Genomic DNA, 20,619 nt, shown 5'->3' with positions numbered 1-20,619 from the left:
TACAACTTCTACAAGTTATATACCAACTCAAACTTTCTACTCAAATAATGAGAATTCTTCTTAAAACTTTAATTTAATTATGAGTAAAGATTTCCTATACAGATATGAACCTAAGAGAAAAACGCAAATGAAATAACTGAGAGAGCTCTGAAAGACTATACAATGTATTTGCATAAATAATAAATTAGTTTCTTAACTCTTAAATCTTCATTCTTTTATTTAAAGTTTTGGTAAGTCTTCTAGAAGTTTGAATTTCCTTCTATTCATCTCAAAACATATTCGTTAGAGGAAAAACTATGTAGAATGAATAATTATATATTCACACCTAAAAAATGAAGTGTGGAGAGGTGGAGGAAGAGAGAGATAGGAAGAAAGAAGAGAGAAAGGGAAGATGTGATGGGTGATTTAATTGATAGAGAAAAGAGAAATAGATAAAAATAAAAGTGGAAAAGAAGTAGAGAGATGTATATATATCATAACTCATAGAAGAAGAAATTTGACTAAATAGTGTATGACATGACAGTTTTATGAAAGAGATTGTCATGAACTTACTTTCTTGTAATATGATTCTTCAATGAATGAAACACATCTTCTAATTAACCAGCATCATATTCTAAATCAGGCTTCAAACTGAAATTTTAAATAACTAATTACAAGTCCATTTTTTATTTTTTAGAAGTTCATGAACTGAAGTTATTATTTTTTATCAAAAAATGTATAATGGCCATTTATTACGAAATTTAATATAGAACATTCAATTAATAAAACATTTAATCTTTTTGGTTAATTAATGTTTTTTTTCAATTAAGCAAAAAAAAATTGAGTAAATTTTGAGAGTTGGAATTTATTCTGAAAAATAAAAACTTATACATAAATGCTATAGGAGTAATTTTATGAGCAAAAATAAAATCATCCATCTCAATTCAGATGTTCTTTTGAGTTTTGAGTGATTTTCAAACCCACTCACTCATTATTTAATAATTTACTACATTTTTGGTTGACTTCTTAAAATTTATTGAACATGAGATTTTGTTTGTACTTCTTTTTTCCTTAGCTTTTTATGTTTGTCTCTTTACTAGCTTTGTAGTTTTTGTTTTGAGCTTTGACCCCTTTTTTAAAATAATTAGAAAAACACAAACTTCAACATTGAAATTTATTCTCACTGTTCTCACTCCACAAATGGTGCAAATTTAAACCATTCATGACCAATTCCTAACCATCCGTCTGTTTAAATTTGTTGGTTTTACCGTTAAAATCTCGTTTACATACTCAAACCAAAAACGACCTTTATACTTTAGGAAGTTTGCAATACATCATGCAACACATAACATAATGCATATAGTTAGGTACATTCACTCTCTCTGATGTAAGTAGTAAGAGATAGCAAGCATATACAGAGTACTGTCTAATTCACAAGAAGCTAGAGAGACCATTTTTTCAACACCCCAATCAAATCTCTGAACAATGAAGGACTCCGTCGCCGCCGGGGAATACAATAGCTCCGCCAACGGCACCCACCATTATGTCCGGAGGGTCATGCTAATGATCATTGTTTTCCTTATTGGGTATGCTGTGTTGGTGATGTTTCTCTACAACTCTTCTTCTCCCCATGAATTCCCAACCAATATCTCACGCTACAGGGTGACTCTCTTTTCTTCTTCTCCTTCTCTCTATATAAATGTATCTTATAAAAATGATTATTTAATAATTTTACATGAGAATATAAAGATAAATCATAACCGTTAGATCTAATCATTAATGATAACAATTAAAGAGAATTGATTTTAATGTCATCTCTTTCATTTTCTCGTCACTCAATTTTGCCGCATTTCTAAGTGCGGAGATCAATTACATACCGCACTTATAAATGTGGTACATAAGTTTTACATTCAGCACATTAAACGTGCTCAAGGGGATGAGGGTGACATTAAAATCAAACCCCAACATTAAAATATTAATACATGTGATTTTTTCACATGATATTTTTAACTGGTTATGTGATTATTACATAGCTATTAAATTGTTTTGATCTTTCATGATTAAAAACAAACAGTGATCATTTCATTGCATGTTTATAAGTTTGTTTTATGTCCCCATTAGTACTTGGAAGTACTTTTTGCTCACTTTTAATTTTCCCTTTTTGGATGTTTTCTAACCACTAATTGTTCATCATACAACTCTAAAATTATTTGATATATTCCATTAACACTTGAGGTCTTTATCTATTTAAGCTAACACTTGATGTCTTTACAATACTCTAGAAAAGCTGACACTTGATGCAACTTTTGTGTTTTCCATGCCATGTCATTCCCTCATATGTTTGATGAATTTCTTGTTTGAAATTTGTGCTTAATGCTGACTCATCTTCAAGTATGAGAACTATACTGTAAAGAAAGAGACAAAGCTAGAGAAGGTTCTCAGAAAGGCATCCATGGAGCAGAAGACAGTGATAGTCACATCTTTAAATGATGCATGGGCACAGCCTGGTTCCATTTTTGATCTCTTTCTTGAGAGTTTTCACGTAGGAGGGAACCAGACATTGAAGTTTTTAAAGCACTTGGTGGTAATAACATGGGACCAAAATTCACATACTCGTTGCAAGTCTGTGCACAAACATTGTTATCAGATTGAAACTAACAATATCACCAGTGAAGCATTTTTCATGACACCACACTATCTACACATGGTGTGGAGAAAAATTGAGTTTCTTGGTGAGATCCTTCAAATGGGGTACAACTTTATTTTCACGGTAGGTATATCACTATTTAATTAAAAATGATTTATAGACATACGCATAATGCAGACATCGATCCAACATACACCTAAATTGTGAGAAATGAATAGAAGAGAGAAAAACAATTGATGTGACATATAATAGAAGAAAGAGATCTAGATAAATAAAAAAATGAGGTGTATATTGGATGTCTACATTATTTGTATGTTGTATGTCTGAGTACTATCACTGTAATCTTTTTACCTTGCGCACACACAACCAGAAATTGAGACAAATAATAAGGTTTGGATTCAAAATTAATAAACAAATTTAATCTTGTGTTTTGCAGGATAGTGATATAATGTGGCTTAGAGATCCCTTTAGATATTTTTATAAAGATGCAGATTTCCAAATTTCTTGTGATTCTTTCAATGGAAACTCCTCTGACATGGAGAACTTGCCAAATTCTGGTTTTAGCTATGTAAAATCTAATGAAAGAACTATTTGGTTCTACAATTTCTGGTACAACTCTAGTGAAGAAGGTTTGAAAACTCAAGATGTTCTCAACAAGATCAAACTGGATCCCCTTGTTTCAGAGAAGAAGTTGACGATTAGGTTCCTCAGCACACGTTTTTTTGGAGGGTTTTGTGAGCCTAGCAAGGATTTTAGGAAGGTCTCAACAATGCATGCCAATTGTTGTATTGGTTTACAAAACAAAGTCAATGATCTCAGGCTTTTGCTTGAGGATTGGAGGAAGTATATGGCATTACCTAAACATGAGAAAAAAATAGCACATCCTTCCTGGAGCGTACCACGAAGTTGCCTGCCATAGGTAATTAATGTAAATAACTTTTGTTAATATTGGATCTTAAAGATTTATTCATTCAATAAATACATTATTAAGAAGGTCTTAATAATCTCACAAATTTGATATGGTCAGGCCTTGACGATACATACAACAGATGCTATGAAGGAGTCACGCATATCTGGCATTCTGGCATCAGTAAGTGCTATAATTTAAATCTATAATTTATTGCCCATGAATGATTCAAATGGAAGCCATAGTTGTTACTGATACAAATAATTTGGGTGGCAGCTTAGTACATTGCAACATAGAAGGATGGACTTTGATGAGTTCTGTGCAGCTGCGCTTAGTGTTCATCAACTTGAAGTACTTGCTGCACACTGGGAGCAACGTTGCGCCATGGTTGTCTAGATTCTAGAAGAACAAATTTGAAACAAAACATTCAAAATTGAGTATTAGGTTCTTAGTTTTCATTTTTTTTAAAAGACGTATATTGTGTAGTTTATCCTAATTGATGAATAAAACGAATTTGACAAAATATAAAAATAATAATAGTGAATTGAGTTGAATCTTATTAACAACCCAATATTCAAACCAACAGGTATTGCTCTTATTCCTAAGTATCCTTCACATGAGGCAATTCTATACGAGCCGTGTACATCCACATTCTTGTGAGACTAGCTCTTCCAACAGAGTTTTTTCCATACTCAAGACTCAAACCCGAAATTTTCCTTAAGGGGAATCAATCATGTACTTGAACTAACCGCCCCTTCATCAAAGTATAGCATTTGATTATGTGCCTCATGATCTTTCAAAATAATCTATACAGGTTCAATAACAATCACTTTCGAAGAATAAAGTTATTTTGAAATCTTCTTCAAAGCTTAACTTAGCTAAAATCTACATAGTAACTGAAAAACCAATGATGCTTCCTTACTTGGATGTGAAACAAGGAGTCACGAGTGTACATCAAATGTCTTATTAGGATAAGTTTTATTAGTGCAAACTGCAAACCGCACACTCAAATTCTACAGATAAAGTTTTTTGGTTTTGGTCCCTACTTTTACAGATAACTTTGGTTTCGGTCCTCGTGTTATGATATCTCGTTGTCTAGGGGTGACTCAGCTAACAAATGGCCACGCCATCATTGCCACGTGTCCAAAGTAAACATGACATATTTTGCTTCCAAATCAAATCAGTGACTAGCTCTTGTTATAAAAAAGAAATTTTATTGATAGGGAGAAACCCCTAATTATAAAGGTTCACTGCCGCAGGAAGGGTAGCGGAGCAGCAGGGAATAATTGAGTCAGTTTCTGGTATGAGTTAGTTAAGTTGAGACAGTTACTTATGAGTAAGTTAATTTTATGGTTTAGCCAGTTATTTCTGTTAATGTAACTTGTGTTAGTTATGTTTTAGGAAACTAAATGTGGGCAGTTATAAATAGGATGTGTCAGATTGATTAATTATCAGGAAATCCTGAAGTAAATTGGTAGGGAGAGAACTGGCTCTCGAACATCCAGGATTTGAATGTGACTACTAAGAGGAAACTCTTCTGTTTCTATTTCAAGAATTTCCAATCTCTTCCTATACTTATTATTTACTCTATGAAGGGTGTCGTTACTCGATTTCTAATCTTTTTTTATTGGAAGTGCTAGCTATCAGATCTGACTTGGAAGCAACATATGTCATAAGATTACTCTAGGCTGTGTCAATGGTGATGTGGCCCTCTATTAGTCACATCATCAGTTAACAGTGAGATATTATAAAAAAAAAGGACTGAAACCAAAGTTATTTGTAAAAGTGGCGACCAAAATCATAAAAAATATGGTAGTGACCAATATTAAATTTAAGAGTAAAATGAAGGACTAAACTTATTTAATCCATAAGGATATAATTGAGGAACACCATTCCTCCATCTTAAATTAAATGGAAGGGAAATTCTCTATAGGATAACTGGGAACACATTGAAAGGAAAATGAGAATTACATACCAAGTCCTCACTGTACTCACAAAGCCTTGGCCAAAAACTCTCATAGAGAAAAATATCCTTATGATTATACTCAACACTACCTAGGAACATCTGGAACCCCATGATCCAACTCTTTGCCATATCCAGCAAATCTGTATGAGTGTTACAATTTCAAATCATATGTATTGTCCATTAACCAAATAAGCTGAATTAAGATATGATAAAAGAAACAGAAACCTTCTAATCACCTGATTTTGATTCTTCTTATTTTGAACATAAGCTTTAATGCATTTACAGCCAACAAGAGAAATTTCAAAGAAACCCCCCTTATAATCACTCATATGGCACTCTTTAAGTACCTGCATGAAAAATGGGAGGAGTAATCAAAACCAAGCTATTTTAGAATCTGAGAGTAGAAAATAAAGTTTATGAACAACAAATGGTGAATGGAGTCCATGAGATTAGGGGCTGTTTTAACAATCAGAGCATCAAAGGTTACATTCCATATAAGCCCAAAATCCAAAAGTGTCAAACTCAAATCTTTAATCAATCAATTGTTCCAATTGGTCATGAGGGAATAAAAATTACACCAAGAACAAACCTTAGTGTAAACCTGGGTTCCCTGTAGTGTGTTATAATGTTATATTTTCTCTTTGGTGGTAACAAAAATATATCCACCGACATTTAACCATTTGATCATCCTTTCAGTTGAATTCTCAACCTGAAGTGAATCTGTTAGGATCCAAAATCCCAACAAGAGTCAACACAGGTAAAAGAAACAGAATACAGAAATGAATTGCTTATTGATGATTGAAATAGGGACAATTACAGAGAAGGAATGACTTCCAATCCTGACCAGAGCACTGCTCCTAAGGAAGCTCAGAGCCTCCTTTCCATGACTCACACTTAGCTAAATGATTAGATAGTCTCTCAACCTCTCACCATTCCCTTTTGTAGATGGACGTTGCAATTCTCCTTACTCTCTCTCTATTCTGTTAGATGCCTTAACCTGGTATTCCCTTCCTGCCCCTCCTAGTGTAAACCTTCCACACTCTAGGCCCCTTGGGTCCATGATGGATTAGTGTATCCATTGGCCCATTTACAATATCAGTCCCAACAATGCCTCCCTCTAATACTTCATCCTTGTCCTCAAGGTGGAATTCTGGGAACTGGCTTTGAATTGTCAAGACATCTTCTCAGGTTGCCTCTTCAGCCTTGCCCTGCTTCCATTGAATGAGAACCTGTGGAAACTTCAAACCATGTCGAGAGATAGAACGTGTAGCTAACACCACTTCGGGTTGCACTACTGGTAAAGCCTCTTCTTCTAACTGTTCTGGCAATTCTGGCTCCACTTCATAGTCTCCAACAGCTTTCTTCAACATTGAGATATGAAACACAGGATGTACTCGTGAACTTGCTGGTAGCTTCAATCGATACGCTACTGCTCCAATTCTTGCTTCTATGGGGTAAGGTCCATAGTAGCGCGCAGCTAGCTTAGGTTGAGCTCGCGTGACCACCGAATTCTGCCAGCGAGCCCGGAGCTTGACAAACACCCATTCTCCGACAGCGAAAGACTTGTCCACTCGCTTGGTATCAGCTTGTGCCTTCATTCTTTCCTGAGCTCTTGTTAAATGAACCTTTAATTGACGCAATGCTTCATCCCTGTTTATCAGTTCTTGCTGTACCGCGTCCACACGCGTTTCCCCAAGTGCCCATCGAACCAGAACCGGAGGTTTCCGGCCATTAACTATCTCAAAAGGTGTTTGTTGAGTCGCGGAATGAAAGGTTGTATTGAACCAATATTCAGCCCAGTGGAGCCATGTGACCCAGGACTTGGGTTGTTCAGCTGAGAAACACCGCAAGTACGTTTCTAAGCAGCGGTTCACCACCTCCGTTTGTCCATCGGATTCAGGGTGGTACGATGAACTCATCTTCAATTGTGTTCCTTGCAGGCGAAAGATCTCTTTCCAGAAGTTACTCATAAATAGAGGATCGCGGTCACTGACAATTGACGCCGGGATCCCATGTAAACGCACTATTTCCTTAGCAAATAATTCAGCAATGCTTCTGGCAGAGTAGGGATGCTTCAGCGGAATGAAATGCGCATACTTAGAGAGACAGTCAACCACCACTAGGATTGCTGCGAAACCTTGTGAATTTGGAAGCCCTGTTATGAAATCCAGAGATATATCTTCCCACACATTCTCTGGGATTGGTAAAGGTTGCAGCAAACCGGCTGGGGATGTTGCCATATACTTGTGACGTTGGCACACATCGCACGCGCGTACAAATTCCTGCACATCATGCTTCATTCCCCGCCAATATAGATTCGCAGCCAAGCGGCGATAGGTGCGGAGAAAACCTGAATGCCCCCCTTGAGGTGTTGTGTGAAATTCTTGCAACATTTTGGGCACAAGTGTGGATTGCTTGGACAAGACCAGACGATCTTGGTAGAGCAAAATCCCTTGATGCAAGCGGTACCCAGGGTGATCTCCTGTTCCCAGGCGCAAATCTTGAATGATGCGGTTCAGCTTTGTGTCCTCTTCGATTTCTGCTGAGATTACTGCTTGATCTTCCCATTGTGGGTAAGTGGTAATGGCTCGCATTTCCCCTTGTTCTTCCTCTACCCTTGACAACGCATCTGCCCCACGATTCAGCTTGCCCGGTTTATACACGATGTCGAAATTATACCCTAAAAGCTTGGCTGCCCAATTCAGCCCACAAGTAACCACGGTCTGATGCAGCAATTCCTTCAGACTTTTCTGATCAGTGAAAACCGTGAACTTTCTGCCCAACAAATACGGCCTCCAGTGTTGGATTGCCAGAACCACCGCCATTAACTCTTTCTCATATGCTGATTTTGTCAAATTGCGAGGACTCAGAGCTTTGCTGTAATACGCTATTGGATGTTTATCTTGGAGCAAAATTGCCCCAATGCCTAGGCCTGATGCATCACATTCCACATTGAATTCTTGACTGAAATCAGGTAAAGCTAGAACAGGGGCTTGAGTGAGCTTCCCCTTCAGTATTTCAAACGCCTCTTGAGCTTCGGGTCCCCAACTGAAAGCATCCTTCTTTGTGAGTTAAGTAAGTGGTTTAGCAATTTTCCCATAATCCCGGATGAACTTGTGGTAATACTCTGTCAATCCAAGGAAACCACGCACCCCCTTAACATTCTTAGGAACCGGCCATTGCTGCACACTAGAGACTTTATTAGGATCCACAGCCACCCCTGCTTCCGAAATAAGGTGACCCAAATATTCTACTGATGTTTGGCCAAAATTGCACTTCTTCAAATTAGCAGTGAGACTCTGTTGCTCTAATTGTTGCAAAACCTGCTTCAGTTGTACCACGTGAGAATCCCAATCCTTGCTGTAAACGAGAATGTCATCGAAGAAGACTAACACCCCCTTGCGTAGCATAGGACGAAAAACATCATTCATAAGACTTTGGAAGGTAGAGGGCGCATTCATCAACCCGAATGGCATTACTAGGTACTCGTAATGCCCTTCGTGTGTTCTGAAAGCGGTCTTATGAATATCCTCAACCTTCATTCGCACTTGATGATACCCGGATTTGAGGTCAAGCTTGGAGAAGTATCTTGCCCCATGCAATTCATCCAATAACTCTTCAATTACTGGGATAGGAAATTTGTCAGGAATCGTTACCTTATTGAGGGCGCGGTAATCCACACACATCCGCCATGTTTGATCCTTCTTCTTGACCAAGATTACTGGGCTTGAGTAAGCACTAGTACTGGGTCGTATGATCCCTGAATCAAGCATCTCGCGCACCTGTTTCTCAATTTCAGCTTTCTGCATATGGGGGTATCGATAAGGTCTTACATTTACCGGTCCTTGGCCCTGCATAATAGGAATTTGATGCTCTCTGCCTCTTCCCGGAGGTAAACCCAGTTTCTCCTGAAAAACTTGAGCTGAATCCCGCAGCAATTGATTCAGTTCACGTTGCTGCTCATTTGTCAGATTCCCCATCTTGTCTACTGGACTTTTGTGCTTGTCCCCTCCTCTCAGTTCCCCCTGATTCTTTTCCCAAGGAGACTTAAGAAGTCCCTGCAAGGCTCCGCACGTTTCGTTCTCTGCTCTGAAACCGTGAAGCTTCACCCATTTATGGTCGCACCAGAAACTCATGTGCTGTGTCTGCCAATTGACAATGGTGTCTCCAAGTGTTTTCAACCATTCAATGCCTAACACAATGTCTGGACCTCCAAGATCAAACAAATGGGGGCTGCAAATGAATTTGTACCCTGCTTCTGCGATACATACTTCAATTCGTGGGCAACAACCTTGAATTTGTGTCCGGTATCCATCACCCATTTTCACCGTCATTGTAGGCGTTTGCGCAATTTCCCATCCCATTCTTCGAGCTAATTGAGCATCAATGAAGTTATGCGACGCTCCGCTATCAACTAAGATTATTACCGGAACTCCATTCACCATGGCTAAAAGCTTCATCGTACGGGGCTGTTCCTTTTCCCCTCCGCCGACAAGATTCTTCAGGCACATGAGGCTCAGCTCACCTTCTAACTCATCATCCCCTTCCCCTACTTCCAGAGCTAGAATGTTACCTTCTTCGAGCTCCCCATCGTCGTCTTCTAGTATCAGCACTCTCAGGTTCTTATCTGGGCAATGATGCATTGGGTGAAACGGGCCCCCACACTTAAACACAAACCTTTTTGTTTTCTTTCCATCGATTGGGGATAAGTGAGATTATGGAAACCTCGATCTCTTGGCCCATGTCGCTGCGGCCCTCCGTTTTTTGGCTGTTCATTTCTTGGGCCAGTTGTATTGGGCTTGGAGACTTGGGTACCCGAGTCCTTATTTCCACGGACCCACACCCAATCGGTTCCGCTCCGACCCGATCCACTGCCAAAACCGCTCCCTCCGGTTTTCCCCGCACCTCCACCATACCGGTTTCCCCTAGCAAAACCCGACCCGGAATCGCCTTTCACTTCCTTCTCGACGGCTCGAGCCACCACCAACAGCTTAGATCTGCTCACACCTCCCATCGCCGCCAGACTCCTCACTATCCCTCGAATCTCCTCCTTCAAGCCGTGAACAAAATAGCCCTGAAATTGCTTATCAGGAAGCTTAGGGATTTGTGCCGTGAGGTATTCGAATTCAGTTATGTACTCCTCGACATAACCCGTTTGGCGGAGCTCCGTTAACTGCTTGTAAACGTCACCATCTCCATGGCCACCGTAACGCTCCAGAAGTGCGTCACGCAATTTCTCCCACGTCAGATCCTCCTCAGCTTCCAGTAACGAATTGTAAAAATGAATCGTGGTTCCCTCCATGCTCAATTGTGCCAAGCTCACCTTGACTTCTGGAGAGGTTTCTTGGACCCTGAAGTAAACCTCGGCTCTCGAGATCCACCCCGCCGGATCCTTCCCATCAAAGATCGGTAGCTCCACCTTCTTGACGGAGTGTCGGAACTCATTCAGTGCATCACCCTGCAGTGTGGGTTGCCGCGACGGCCCTCCTTTGTCTCCGGTCACCTCCGGAGTCCTGCCTCTGAATGGATCTTCTGAGTTTCGGTTTCCACTTTCCCCTTCATCAGGGATCTTCTTACCCATGGATTTCTCCATCATGAAGGCTAACGATGAAGGAAGATCCTTCACCGCGAGCGTCACCACCATTAACGACGTTCGCATTTCTGCGAGCTCGTTCTCCAAGGCGTCGATCTTCGCTTCCATCTGAGCGACTGCTTGCTTTGTCTTCTTAGGTGGCATTCACCGGTTCCGGCGAAAGAGGATCCGGTAGGTCGGACCAATTTGTTAGGATCCAAAATCCCAACAAGAGTCAACACAGGTAAAAGAAACAGAATACAGAAATGAATTGCTTATTGATGATTGAAATAGGGACAATTACAGAGAAGGAATGACTTCCAATCCTGACCAGAGCACTGCTCCTAAGGAAGCTCAGAGCCTCCTTTCCATGACTCACACTTAGCTAAATGATTAGATAGTCTCTCAACCTCTCACCATTCCCTTTTGTAGATGGACGTTGCAATTCTCCTTACTCTCTCTCTATTCTGTTAGATGCCTTAACCTGGTATTCCCTTCCTGCCCCTCCTAGTGTAAACCTTCCACACTCTAGGCCCCTTGGGTCCATGATGGATTAGTGTATCCATTGGTCCATTTACAATATCAGTCCCAAAAAAGTAAAACAAAAGAGTAGTAACAAGGAAGCAAACAAACAGTGATTGCTTTAACAGAATTCTTCACGATATTAACCATGTATATTAGCAAAAAATTTAAAATAATCCATGTTTAGTTCCTTTCAAGCTATTGACATGAATTTCAAGTAATTCAAATTGACCAAAAGGCAATAGATAGAAACATGATTGTCATTGATTGCAAAAGGAAAAGGCCAGAGACTGAAACCAAGACCTAAAGAAACCATAATACACAATCTAAGTTTAATTCACAACTCCAAATTTAACGTCAAAGTTCTACGTGGTTGTTATCACTTGAAGCCATAATGTATTACTTCATATTCTGTATTTGGAAAACGGGTAGATTTTCACGTTCAGGAAAAAAGTGATTATGGGAGAAGCTGCTAGGAGTAGCTTTTCTGGGCTAGAACGTTTAAACATGGAACTAAACATGATGAAACATTATATTAACTTCAACATATCTAAACTGAAAATAAAACCTTGAAAATTCTATGCTTTTTTTATTTTTCTAAAAAGTAAACAAAAAATAACCTCTTGATCTGAAAGATACATAAGTAACCAATTTGAGAATATGCAAGTTTGGAGATGTGACATCAGCACACATGAACTTGACATTCTTGTGGGTGCCCATTAATGGTTTTATCCTGCAGAAAGATTGTGTGAGATGTGAGATATAGGTAATCACTTCACAACAGTAGAACCAAATTCTATTTTTTTATTTGACAAAATCAACCATCAATGTTCAGTGTGGCGAGAGATTGCAATTACCTTTCAATTCTCAGTGAAGTCAACAGCAAGAAGTTTCTATGTTAAATCTTCCAAGCCCTATAACTGATTTCCCTTCAATTGCAGGTAGAAGGGAGAATACCTATGTCTATGGTGGCCTATTTATCAAAGGAACATCAAATTGCAGGAGTCCCTACATCAAATTAAATGCTTCCATTTCTACATCATGTCGAATTATGGCTTTTAGATTTGGCCATTTTTATGGCTTTTAAGGATTTATAATTTCTATGAATTTTTTTATTACTAGCTAAATTGGATTGGATCCAGGCAAAATTGGGATGTGTACATATATCATAGGACAGCTTTTTATGCTAAATACAACACCATTTAAATTTTAAAAGTAAAGAATATCTATCAATTTGGCCAACTTACCAATGGTATAGAGAAAAAAACCAGCAACTTCAACTGGAGTCTTACCCAAAGCAATTCCTCAAGAAACTGTGTTATGACTTATGACTGATCAACTATATGTGTTGTCCCTGTAATCCTTGATTCAACTTTGCATATACTCTAGGTTCCATAATTCCTTCATAAAAAGTACTAAAACATGCTGCTGGAACATTTGATGATTTCAGTATTTCACAGCTATGGAAGTTGAGTCATATTGAGTGCTGAACACAGAATGCACTTGAACCCTTTGAACATCACAGATGGAAATCTTTCCAACAGTAATTAAGTGAGAATACTGTTTGAGAAAGATCTTCGGACTAAAACTCTTTTGCTGTGAAAGGAGTCAAAGGGCTAATCCTTAACTGATGCTATAGAATGGATTATATAGGACAAAACACACAAAAGATTAATTTTTTCCAAATTTAATTAGTAAATACTGACAAGTAAATCATGTTACATGTGTCTAATCACATCTCTTCATCTTACTTTTTTAGCTATTTTTAATTTTAATTTAGTATAATGTGGCAATGAGTTTTGAAACTTGAAACCTAATTAAATATCTATTTAAAACTTAATTGCACTTACAATGTATAATTATCTAACATTTTCTTTAATATCTTTGTCCCAACTAAAATGTAGGTGGATGACATCCTAAGGAAATGGCCCCAATCAAAGTTCAGTCAACCTTGTTCCTCCAAAGAATCCTAAGACTAGCTCCATAATTTAACTTCATATGGCACCAAAATAAGAAGTACAAAAAAAAAACAGAGACACAAACACATTCCATTCCCATCTAGCAGCAACTTATATATATAGTCTATAGACACATAAAATAAAAGTCATAATGAATTGGAAAAATTGCCAGTACCACAACTTGGGTAAAAGGTATACAGGTAAATCACCCAATACTTGTTCAATCTCCTCATCATTCTGATGCTACAAGGAATTACTGACTCCATAATCCACAACTTGAGCATCCACTTCCATCTGCATGAATATTATGTAATAGAGCATAGTTGTAGAAGTGGAGCACACAACAAAAACTCAATCTGCATTCCTCATGAAACCGCCATCCCCCACTCTACCAGGTTGCCTGAGAGGCTCTGTCAGCAAGAAGCTTGTTTGTTACAGTCAAACATGCAAATAAGTTAACTCTTAAAGAGCCTCTAGGAAGCTTCATTGTAAATCCTTGATAAGGTAATTTGAATATGCTGCTCAGTTCTGCGAATTCTACACCCTATCATTAATGATGTCCCCATGGATCTTCTACATCCATTAGCCTACAAACCTAGCACCTCTCTGATATGAAATTTGTGCCAATTTGGAGGTGGAAGGTGAACTTTGTTTGGTAAGAAGCAGAGTGTGGGCGCCCGAAGTCACAGCTTGGATATACTTCCATTTTGACATGTCCTTTTCGGTTGACTTGAAACAAGCACTGGAAACCACCAAAATGTTCTTGCAATCATGATTGTGTTGTCACTATTGTGTTATATGAATGAGCTATGACCTCCCCCAAGTGGTATTTTTGGCTTAAATTCCACATGGATCATCAAGCAGGGGCAATGCCTGAAATTGACACTCTGAAACAATGAAGAATACATAGTCAGGTCCCAAAAGCCAAGTGCTAACTAACAAGGCAAAAATTACAAACAGAAAGAGAGGTCAACTTACAGGAATGCTAAGTAATTGTCCTTGTTGATTGATCAGAACAGGAAGGCTTCTCCTCGCAGCAACCGGGATAGATTTTAACATGAAAAGAGCTTTTTTTGCCGATACACTGGCGTAGTGCAAACATGGAGCTGTTTTCTCCATCATCTGTTTGGTTCCATTTTCAGATGTAACCACATATCGTGGGACGTTTTCTGGAAGTGGGTATTTTGATAAATCAGCAAGATACAACCAATCAGATTCAATCATGGGTCGCACTTCAGGAAATTTATCATGATCAACTACACAAGACGTGCAACAAAAGCTCCCACCCTTCCTACTTAAATTCATGTCATAATCAGAAAGTGCATCTCTATTGATGTTATCATTTAACTTCCATGTCAGAATGAATCGATCCATGAAGTAACAGCACTTCCCTGGCTGAAGTGATTTGCCAGAAGTAGAAACACTTTCAACCCCATGCTTTGATGCAGATTCAGAAATGACATCTGCTTTAGACCTGAAGCGATCGGTTTCATGATTCTGCAATGCAAGAATACTACAATAGGTTGATTCACTGATCATGTTTAGTCTTTTGGCTTCATTCAAAATTGACTCAGGATTCACATACAAAAAGTGAACATCTGATGCATCTGGAACAAAGTGATTCGCATATGATTTTCCATCCTCTATAATTTTTCCCAAGTCTTTGGCTACACAATACTCCTGTTGTCTGTAAGAGCATGACTCAAAAAATTCCTTCTTTAAAGGCAAAGCATGGTCAACAGAACAACAAACCAAGACTCTGAACCCTTTAGAACCAGGATCGGGACATAGGTAACAACCTGCTGCCGTAATAGAGTTCTACAGGATAATTGGAAACAAAAATGAACAGTCAAAAAATTTCAAAGTAATATTTAAAGCCATAATACTGATGTGACCGCTAGCAAGAAAGGAAAAGATCAGGATAGTCTGAGATGATTTCTTTCAGACTTGAATGTTGTTAAGACAATATTTGCTAGACTAGTATTATGTTGTTAGGAACAAAGGACCATGATATAAGCAGATTTACCTTGCATGGAAACGTGCGAATGTAGTCCATTAGCAATTTCAAAGCACTGCCTCTGATTTGTCTCTGCCTTTGTGAAATGAACTGAAACAAGAATTGTGAACATTATTAGAACTTAGAAGAGTATTCACAAACAAATAAATTTCAAAAGAATAGGCATTTATAAGATCAGAAGTACCTGCAAGACCAAGGAAAGAAACTTCATCAGGAATATGTCCTCAACTTTTAAAGTACAAAGAATCTGTAAATCAATAACAGCATATCCATGCTGCAAAAAGAAACCAACCCACAATCCCAACAGAAATATAAGAGGAAATAGAATAATATAACTCAAGCAACAAAGGACATAAATACACTATTTTCAGCTTCATAAAAAAAGTTGATTACCTATGCCTCAACATCAAGTATTAATAAAATTGGCAACGAATGCGTACAGTAGCTAAATGATACTCACATCCATGATAACCACAGCACGACTTATCAAGCTATCGCAAATTTGATCAACATATTGACGGGTTATTCGACATGAAGAAATCACTTTTTGAAGTTCAGACTTGAATGTAGCTGGAAATGTAAGAAACCAGTCATTTAAACAAATCAGAGCCTTTAATAGTCCATATATAAGTTATGACTATAAGACCTGATCTTCAACAAAATATGGCTCTGTTTGGAAGAGTTTATTTGAGCTTATCTTATAGTATAAGCATTTGTGCAAGTGTTTGGGAGAACTTATATGAATAGGCTATGGCCTACCTATAAGTTGTTTTGAGCTTATTTCATAATCTCCTTAGATTAGCTTATGGATAAGTGTGTATACCTATAGCCTATTTTGAGCTTATTTCAATAAGTTTCTCAAATTTGAAGTGCTTATTGCCATAAGCATAACATTGTACAAGAACCATGTTTAAACAAGTTCAGGATGAACAAAGAGTGTGAGCTAGAAGAACTTAACCAGTATTTAGGATTTGTCCCTTAAAGTTGCATTTCAGAAAATACAGTGTGGGGGTTATTTGACTGAGAAATCAATGGTTGAGATTTTCAAAGCATCATAATTTGTGATATCTCAATCATTGACTTTTCAATCAATGATCTGCCCTATAAAGTGTAAGCTTCATTTTAAAGGATCCAAATCCTTTAAAATACTATAAAGAAATCATAATGCTAATCATCACAACTTACAAGAAGGCAAATTGTTCAGTGCCATCCGTATCCTATTACGTGTGAATAGTGGGCTTTGATTTGTTGGGTCTTCTACCCAATCCTCATCAACCCCTTGGCATATCTGTGAAGATAAAAACAAATGATTAAAATTGTCAAGTAAACATTCAGATTGGAGGAGAAGGGAAAAATGAAGGATGCATAAACAAACAAATATTTTGGACAAACCTTGTACATATCTTCCTTTGAAAATTCCAGAAGAGGCCGCACGAGAATGATGCCATGGTTCTCGGGAACTTCACAGTAGTGATGCGTATGTGTAGGGAAAATGTGTGAGGTGAAAGGCGTGCCTGCAAGTCCAAGCACACCACTGTTTCGAGAAAGCCTTAAAACGAATAACTCGGCCTGTATCATTTCTCAGCAATCACTAAACGTTTAAATCTTGGACAAGCCTTCAAGCTTGCAATCAACTTAAAGGATAATAAAATACCACATTTAGCATTTGCCCACTTAAAAATGCAAGTATTTCTTCAAAATATTGATTTAAATACTTAACCATATGCGTCTATGACCAGAAATTACTAAATCACTTATAAATTATGATGACAAGGGCCTGAACTACTTCAAGATCTCCTACACATAACATATGCTATTTATCAAAATAATCTAGAAGGATAAAAAATAGAGAATATAGGTGCACATAAAGTGTTGCCAATTAAACCTGGTCATCAGCATGATGTGCAATAAGCAATACCCCAATCTTGTTTCGGGCACAAACATCGTGAAACGTTTGGTACCTGAAGTTCAAAAAATAAGATATGCAATTAGTATACTTTACAAAAGTTCCTAGTTCAGACATCTGATGTTTTCTAAATACAATGTTTATATACAATAACCTCATTTCACGAGCAGCTTCTTGCAACTGACCCTGTTTCGGCTTGCCACTTGGCCAATCGCAGCTGGCAATCTCGCATCTGATCCCTGCATGAAGTGTCAATGTCAGCCGAATTCATAGTTGGATAAGAACTCCACTCACACCAAACTACACAATCACAAATAAAGGAGCCAAATTTGGACCAACCCATTTCAGAAACACGGCGAGAAACAATGTCTGCCTCCTCTTTGCTCTCAGCACGAAGTCCATGATCAACAATTATTGCCAACAGGCCATCTATGAAACCACCACTCTCAGTGCTCAGAGCATTAACACCAGCAGCTTTCCATCCAGCAGTCAACACACAAAGTGCCATACTATCAGGGCCACCGGAGACTCCCAAAGCTAATGGGAAAAAAGGGATTGAAAAACATCAAATAATCAATCAACAATGCTACTTGCAAAAAGTTTCATTTTTTCCCCCTACCCACTTCGTGTAAACTAATTTGATGAAACGATTCATCATCATATTACTACTAAGCTTAAATTCTGACAAGAACTACAAATATAACCAAAAGGGCACCCTCCAAATTGCACAAATAGCAGAAATTTTCAAAAATCATCATATTACTAGTAAGCTTAAATTCTAACACAAACTACAAATATAACCAAAAGGGTACCCTCCAAGTTACACAAATAGCAGAAATTTTAAAAAATATTGAATTTTTCAGCCTGTTACCATGAACCCAGAAGAGAGTGAGGCAGAGAGAAGCTTACCAATTCGGTGGTGGGGTTTGAGACCAGCCATGGCCATTCGTCTGGAAAATGCTTCTCTGTATTTGGAGATGTTGATTAGGCATTGTTGAGCTGGGGAAGAAGAAGACACGGTGATGCAGCATGACAGTGGAAGAAGAGAACGATGGTGGTGCAGAAGGTGGGAAGATAGTGAAAGGTGGAAAGTTTTGGGTTGGGTTTTGGAGAATGAAGATAGTAGAGAAGTTGCAGTGAGAGTTGGTGGCGATAGGAATAGCCCTCGCGCCATAACCTCGTTCTGTCACACACTTGCAGAAAAGCCGTCACTCTTCGCCGGCGAAGGAAGAGACGCCGCCAGAGAGAGGGAGGGGCGCGCGAGCGGAGAGGTGGGAAGGAGGAGGCGCCGCCGGAGCAGAGGAAGGAGGTGTCACGGCCCGAGACAGTCACACACGTATAAGCTTGCAGAAGCTGTTACTATCAGCTTATTAAAATAAGCTAAGAGGGGTGTTTGGAATTTGGATTCACGTTTGTGGAATCAAGAATCACGTTTCATTCATTAAACGTTTGTGGAAGGGTTTGCAACTACCATAAATCTCGAGAGCTAGATTTGGCACCCCACTCATTAGAAATGTCATCTCACTTTCGGAAACTTAGTTTCCGAAATATTTCAAAAATAAGGTTTCTGAAGTATTTTTTAATTCAAAAGTGGGATGTTACATGTATTTTGCACTACAAATCATGAATTAATTTAGAAATATAAGATTCCGAAATAATTCGGAACCCGAAAATCCGAAAATTGGAGGTGTGAAATATAAGGGTTGGAGTGCCAAATCCAGCTCTCTCTCTCACGCTCACCCCCACTGTTTGTGCTACTGCTCGGTGTTGAATTAGCTTATAATTAATTTCGTGAACTTAAATTATAAATTAAAATTCATACTAATATTAAAGTTAAAAAAATGATGCAAGTCCTGTATAATCATTAAAATATTCATATCCATTTTGGTCATTACATAATTAAAATCAATTATAACCAAAGTTATTCAAATGAAATTATGTTACGAAAATCAATTATTGAGAAAGGTATCCAAACATAAATCACGTCACTTAAATCCACGTTTATCATATCTAAGTCTGGCTAGATCCGATTCTACTAACGTTACTCCAAACACACACTAAAAAGAAGTTATTGAGAGTTTATAAGCTATTTTGATAAACTCTTCCCAACGCGTGCATACAAGCTTATTTTATAACATAAGCTCAAATAAGCTGTTGAAAAGCTCTTCCAAACGGGTCGTAAGTGTTATGACAATTTTTTGAGGTGTGGAAGACAATGATGTAAATGAAGATAAAATTAATATGAAAATAATGGGTGTTAAATTATGAACATATGAAAAATTATATTTTATGGGGAGAGATATGAATCTAAACACCTCTGAATTGCTATACACTAAACTCAAGAGATTCAAACCCTCAACCTATAAAACTGTATTAGACATGATAGTATAAGCTTATACAATACATTATGGACTTATCCATTGTTTAGTGCTAACATTATATTGTATAAGCTTATACATCAATTTCTTCTTATACATTAAAATTATGGATTATTTAATTTACCATATAGATAATTGATAAAACATGATAAAAGTGTGATGTATAAGCCACAACCACAACCAGATGGTCTCACTACAATTCCTCTTTTCAAATGTTTTCCTATTGGTGTTTTTCTTAATAGTACCTTTAAAACCATAAATATAGGATACCATGACTTGAAATGGTTGGTATGACATCCACTGGTTTCACTTACACTATTGGCTATGCTTACATGTTTGGTGAAAGTACACATGACGTTCTATGAGCATTGAGTAAAATGAAGTGGATGACGGTTAAAGAAGAAAACTTACCCTGAAGGTTATTGTTACGGGCAAAAATCGAGCATTTATGACTGTTGTAGGAGGAGATTTTTCCAACATCAACACAACTGTTGTGTAAATTTCATATTGCTAAGAATGAGAAGGTCAAATGCAAGTTACATGTTCTTTCGAATGAGTTTTGAGACATTGTGATATGGACGCATGGACATATGTTATGAAATCTCCAACCGAACATATTAGTAGGGGTCAAAACTGCAACGGTTAGAAACCTGCCAGATGAATATGCTACTAGTCTACAATCACTGAAACGCACGTGTGTAAAATTTCATTTGTCGTTTCATATCGAAGATGATCCTGTGCTGAAGTTGAATTTAAAGTTAAAGTGA

At 38.0% G+C, this 20,619-nt stretch overlaps 3 protein-coding genes across 4 annotated transcripts; 1 reads left to right on the top strand and 2 right to left on the bottom strand.

The window, feature by feature from the left end:
* Positions 1-1,352: 1,352 nt before the first annotated feature.
* LOC130736901 (uncharacterized protein At4g15970-like) lies at positions 1,353-3,929 on the top strand. Its single transcript, XM_057588672.1, has 5 exons — positions 1,353-1,641; positions 2,372-2,749; positions 3,063-3,521; positions 3,654-3,716; positions 3,810-3,929. Exons 1-5 carry the CDS (start codon positions 1,465-1,467, stop codon positions 3,927-3,929), a joined length of 1,197 nt encoding a protein of 398 aa, XP_057444655.1. The 5' UTR covers positions 1,353-1,464.
* A 1,449-nt stretch (positions 3,930-5,378) lies between these two features.
* Positions 5,379-18,899, bottom strand: LOC130738970 (uncharacterized). 2 transcript variants are annotated; one of them, XM_057591155.1, is made up of 13 exons: positions 18,384-18,899; positions 17,814-18,011; positions 17,629-17,713; positions 17,454-17,529; positions 16,961-17,137; positions 16,754-16,856; positions 16,029-16,138; positions 15,753-15,842; positions 15,578-15,658; positions 14,530-15,369; positions 12,214-14,438; positions 5,736-5,846; positions 5,379-5,639 (listed from the first exon to the last, which is right to left on the bottom strand). In XM_057591155.1, the coding sequence occupies exons 1-11, from the start codon at positions 18,646-18,648 to the stop codon at positions 14,346-14,348; spliced, it is 2,118 nt and encodes a 705-aa protein (XP_057447138.1). In that variant the 5' UTR covers positions 18,649-18,899; the 3' UTR covers positions 5,379-5,639; positions 5,736-5,846; positions 12,214-14,345. The 2 variants fall into 2 exon arrangements, with proteins under 2 accessions (XP_057447138.1, XP_057447139.1); XM_057591156.1 differs by lacking the exons at positions 5,379-5,639; positions 5,736-5,846 and having other exon boundaries at positions 12,840-13,189; positions 13,727-14,438.
* On the bottom strand, positions 8,559-11,236 carry LOC130736899 (uncharacterized). Its single transcript, XM_057588671.1, has 2 exons — positions 10,307-11,236; positions 8,559-10,187 (listed from the first exon to the last, which is right to left on the bottom strand). The coding sequence occupies exons 1-2, from the start codon at positions 11,234-11,236 to the stop codon at positions 8,571-8,573; spliced, it is 2,547 nt and encodes an 848-aa protein (XP_057444654.1). The 3' UTR covers positions 8,559-8,570.
* Positions 18,900-20,619: the final 1,720 nt, after the last annotated feature.

The sequence above is a fragment of the Lotus japonicus genome, chromosome 2 (assembly GCF_012489685.1).
Source record: "Lotus japonicus ecotype B-129 chromosome 2, LjGifu_v1.2".
In the NCBI taxonomy this organism is placed as follows: domain Eukaryota; kingdom Viridiplantae; phylum Streptophyta; class Magnoliopsida; order Fabales; family Fabaceae; genus Lotus; species Lotus japonicus.
Note: the sequence above shows the minus strand (reverse complement) of the source record. Positions and strands in the feature narration are given on the sequence as shown.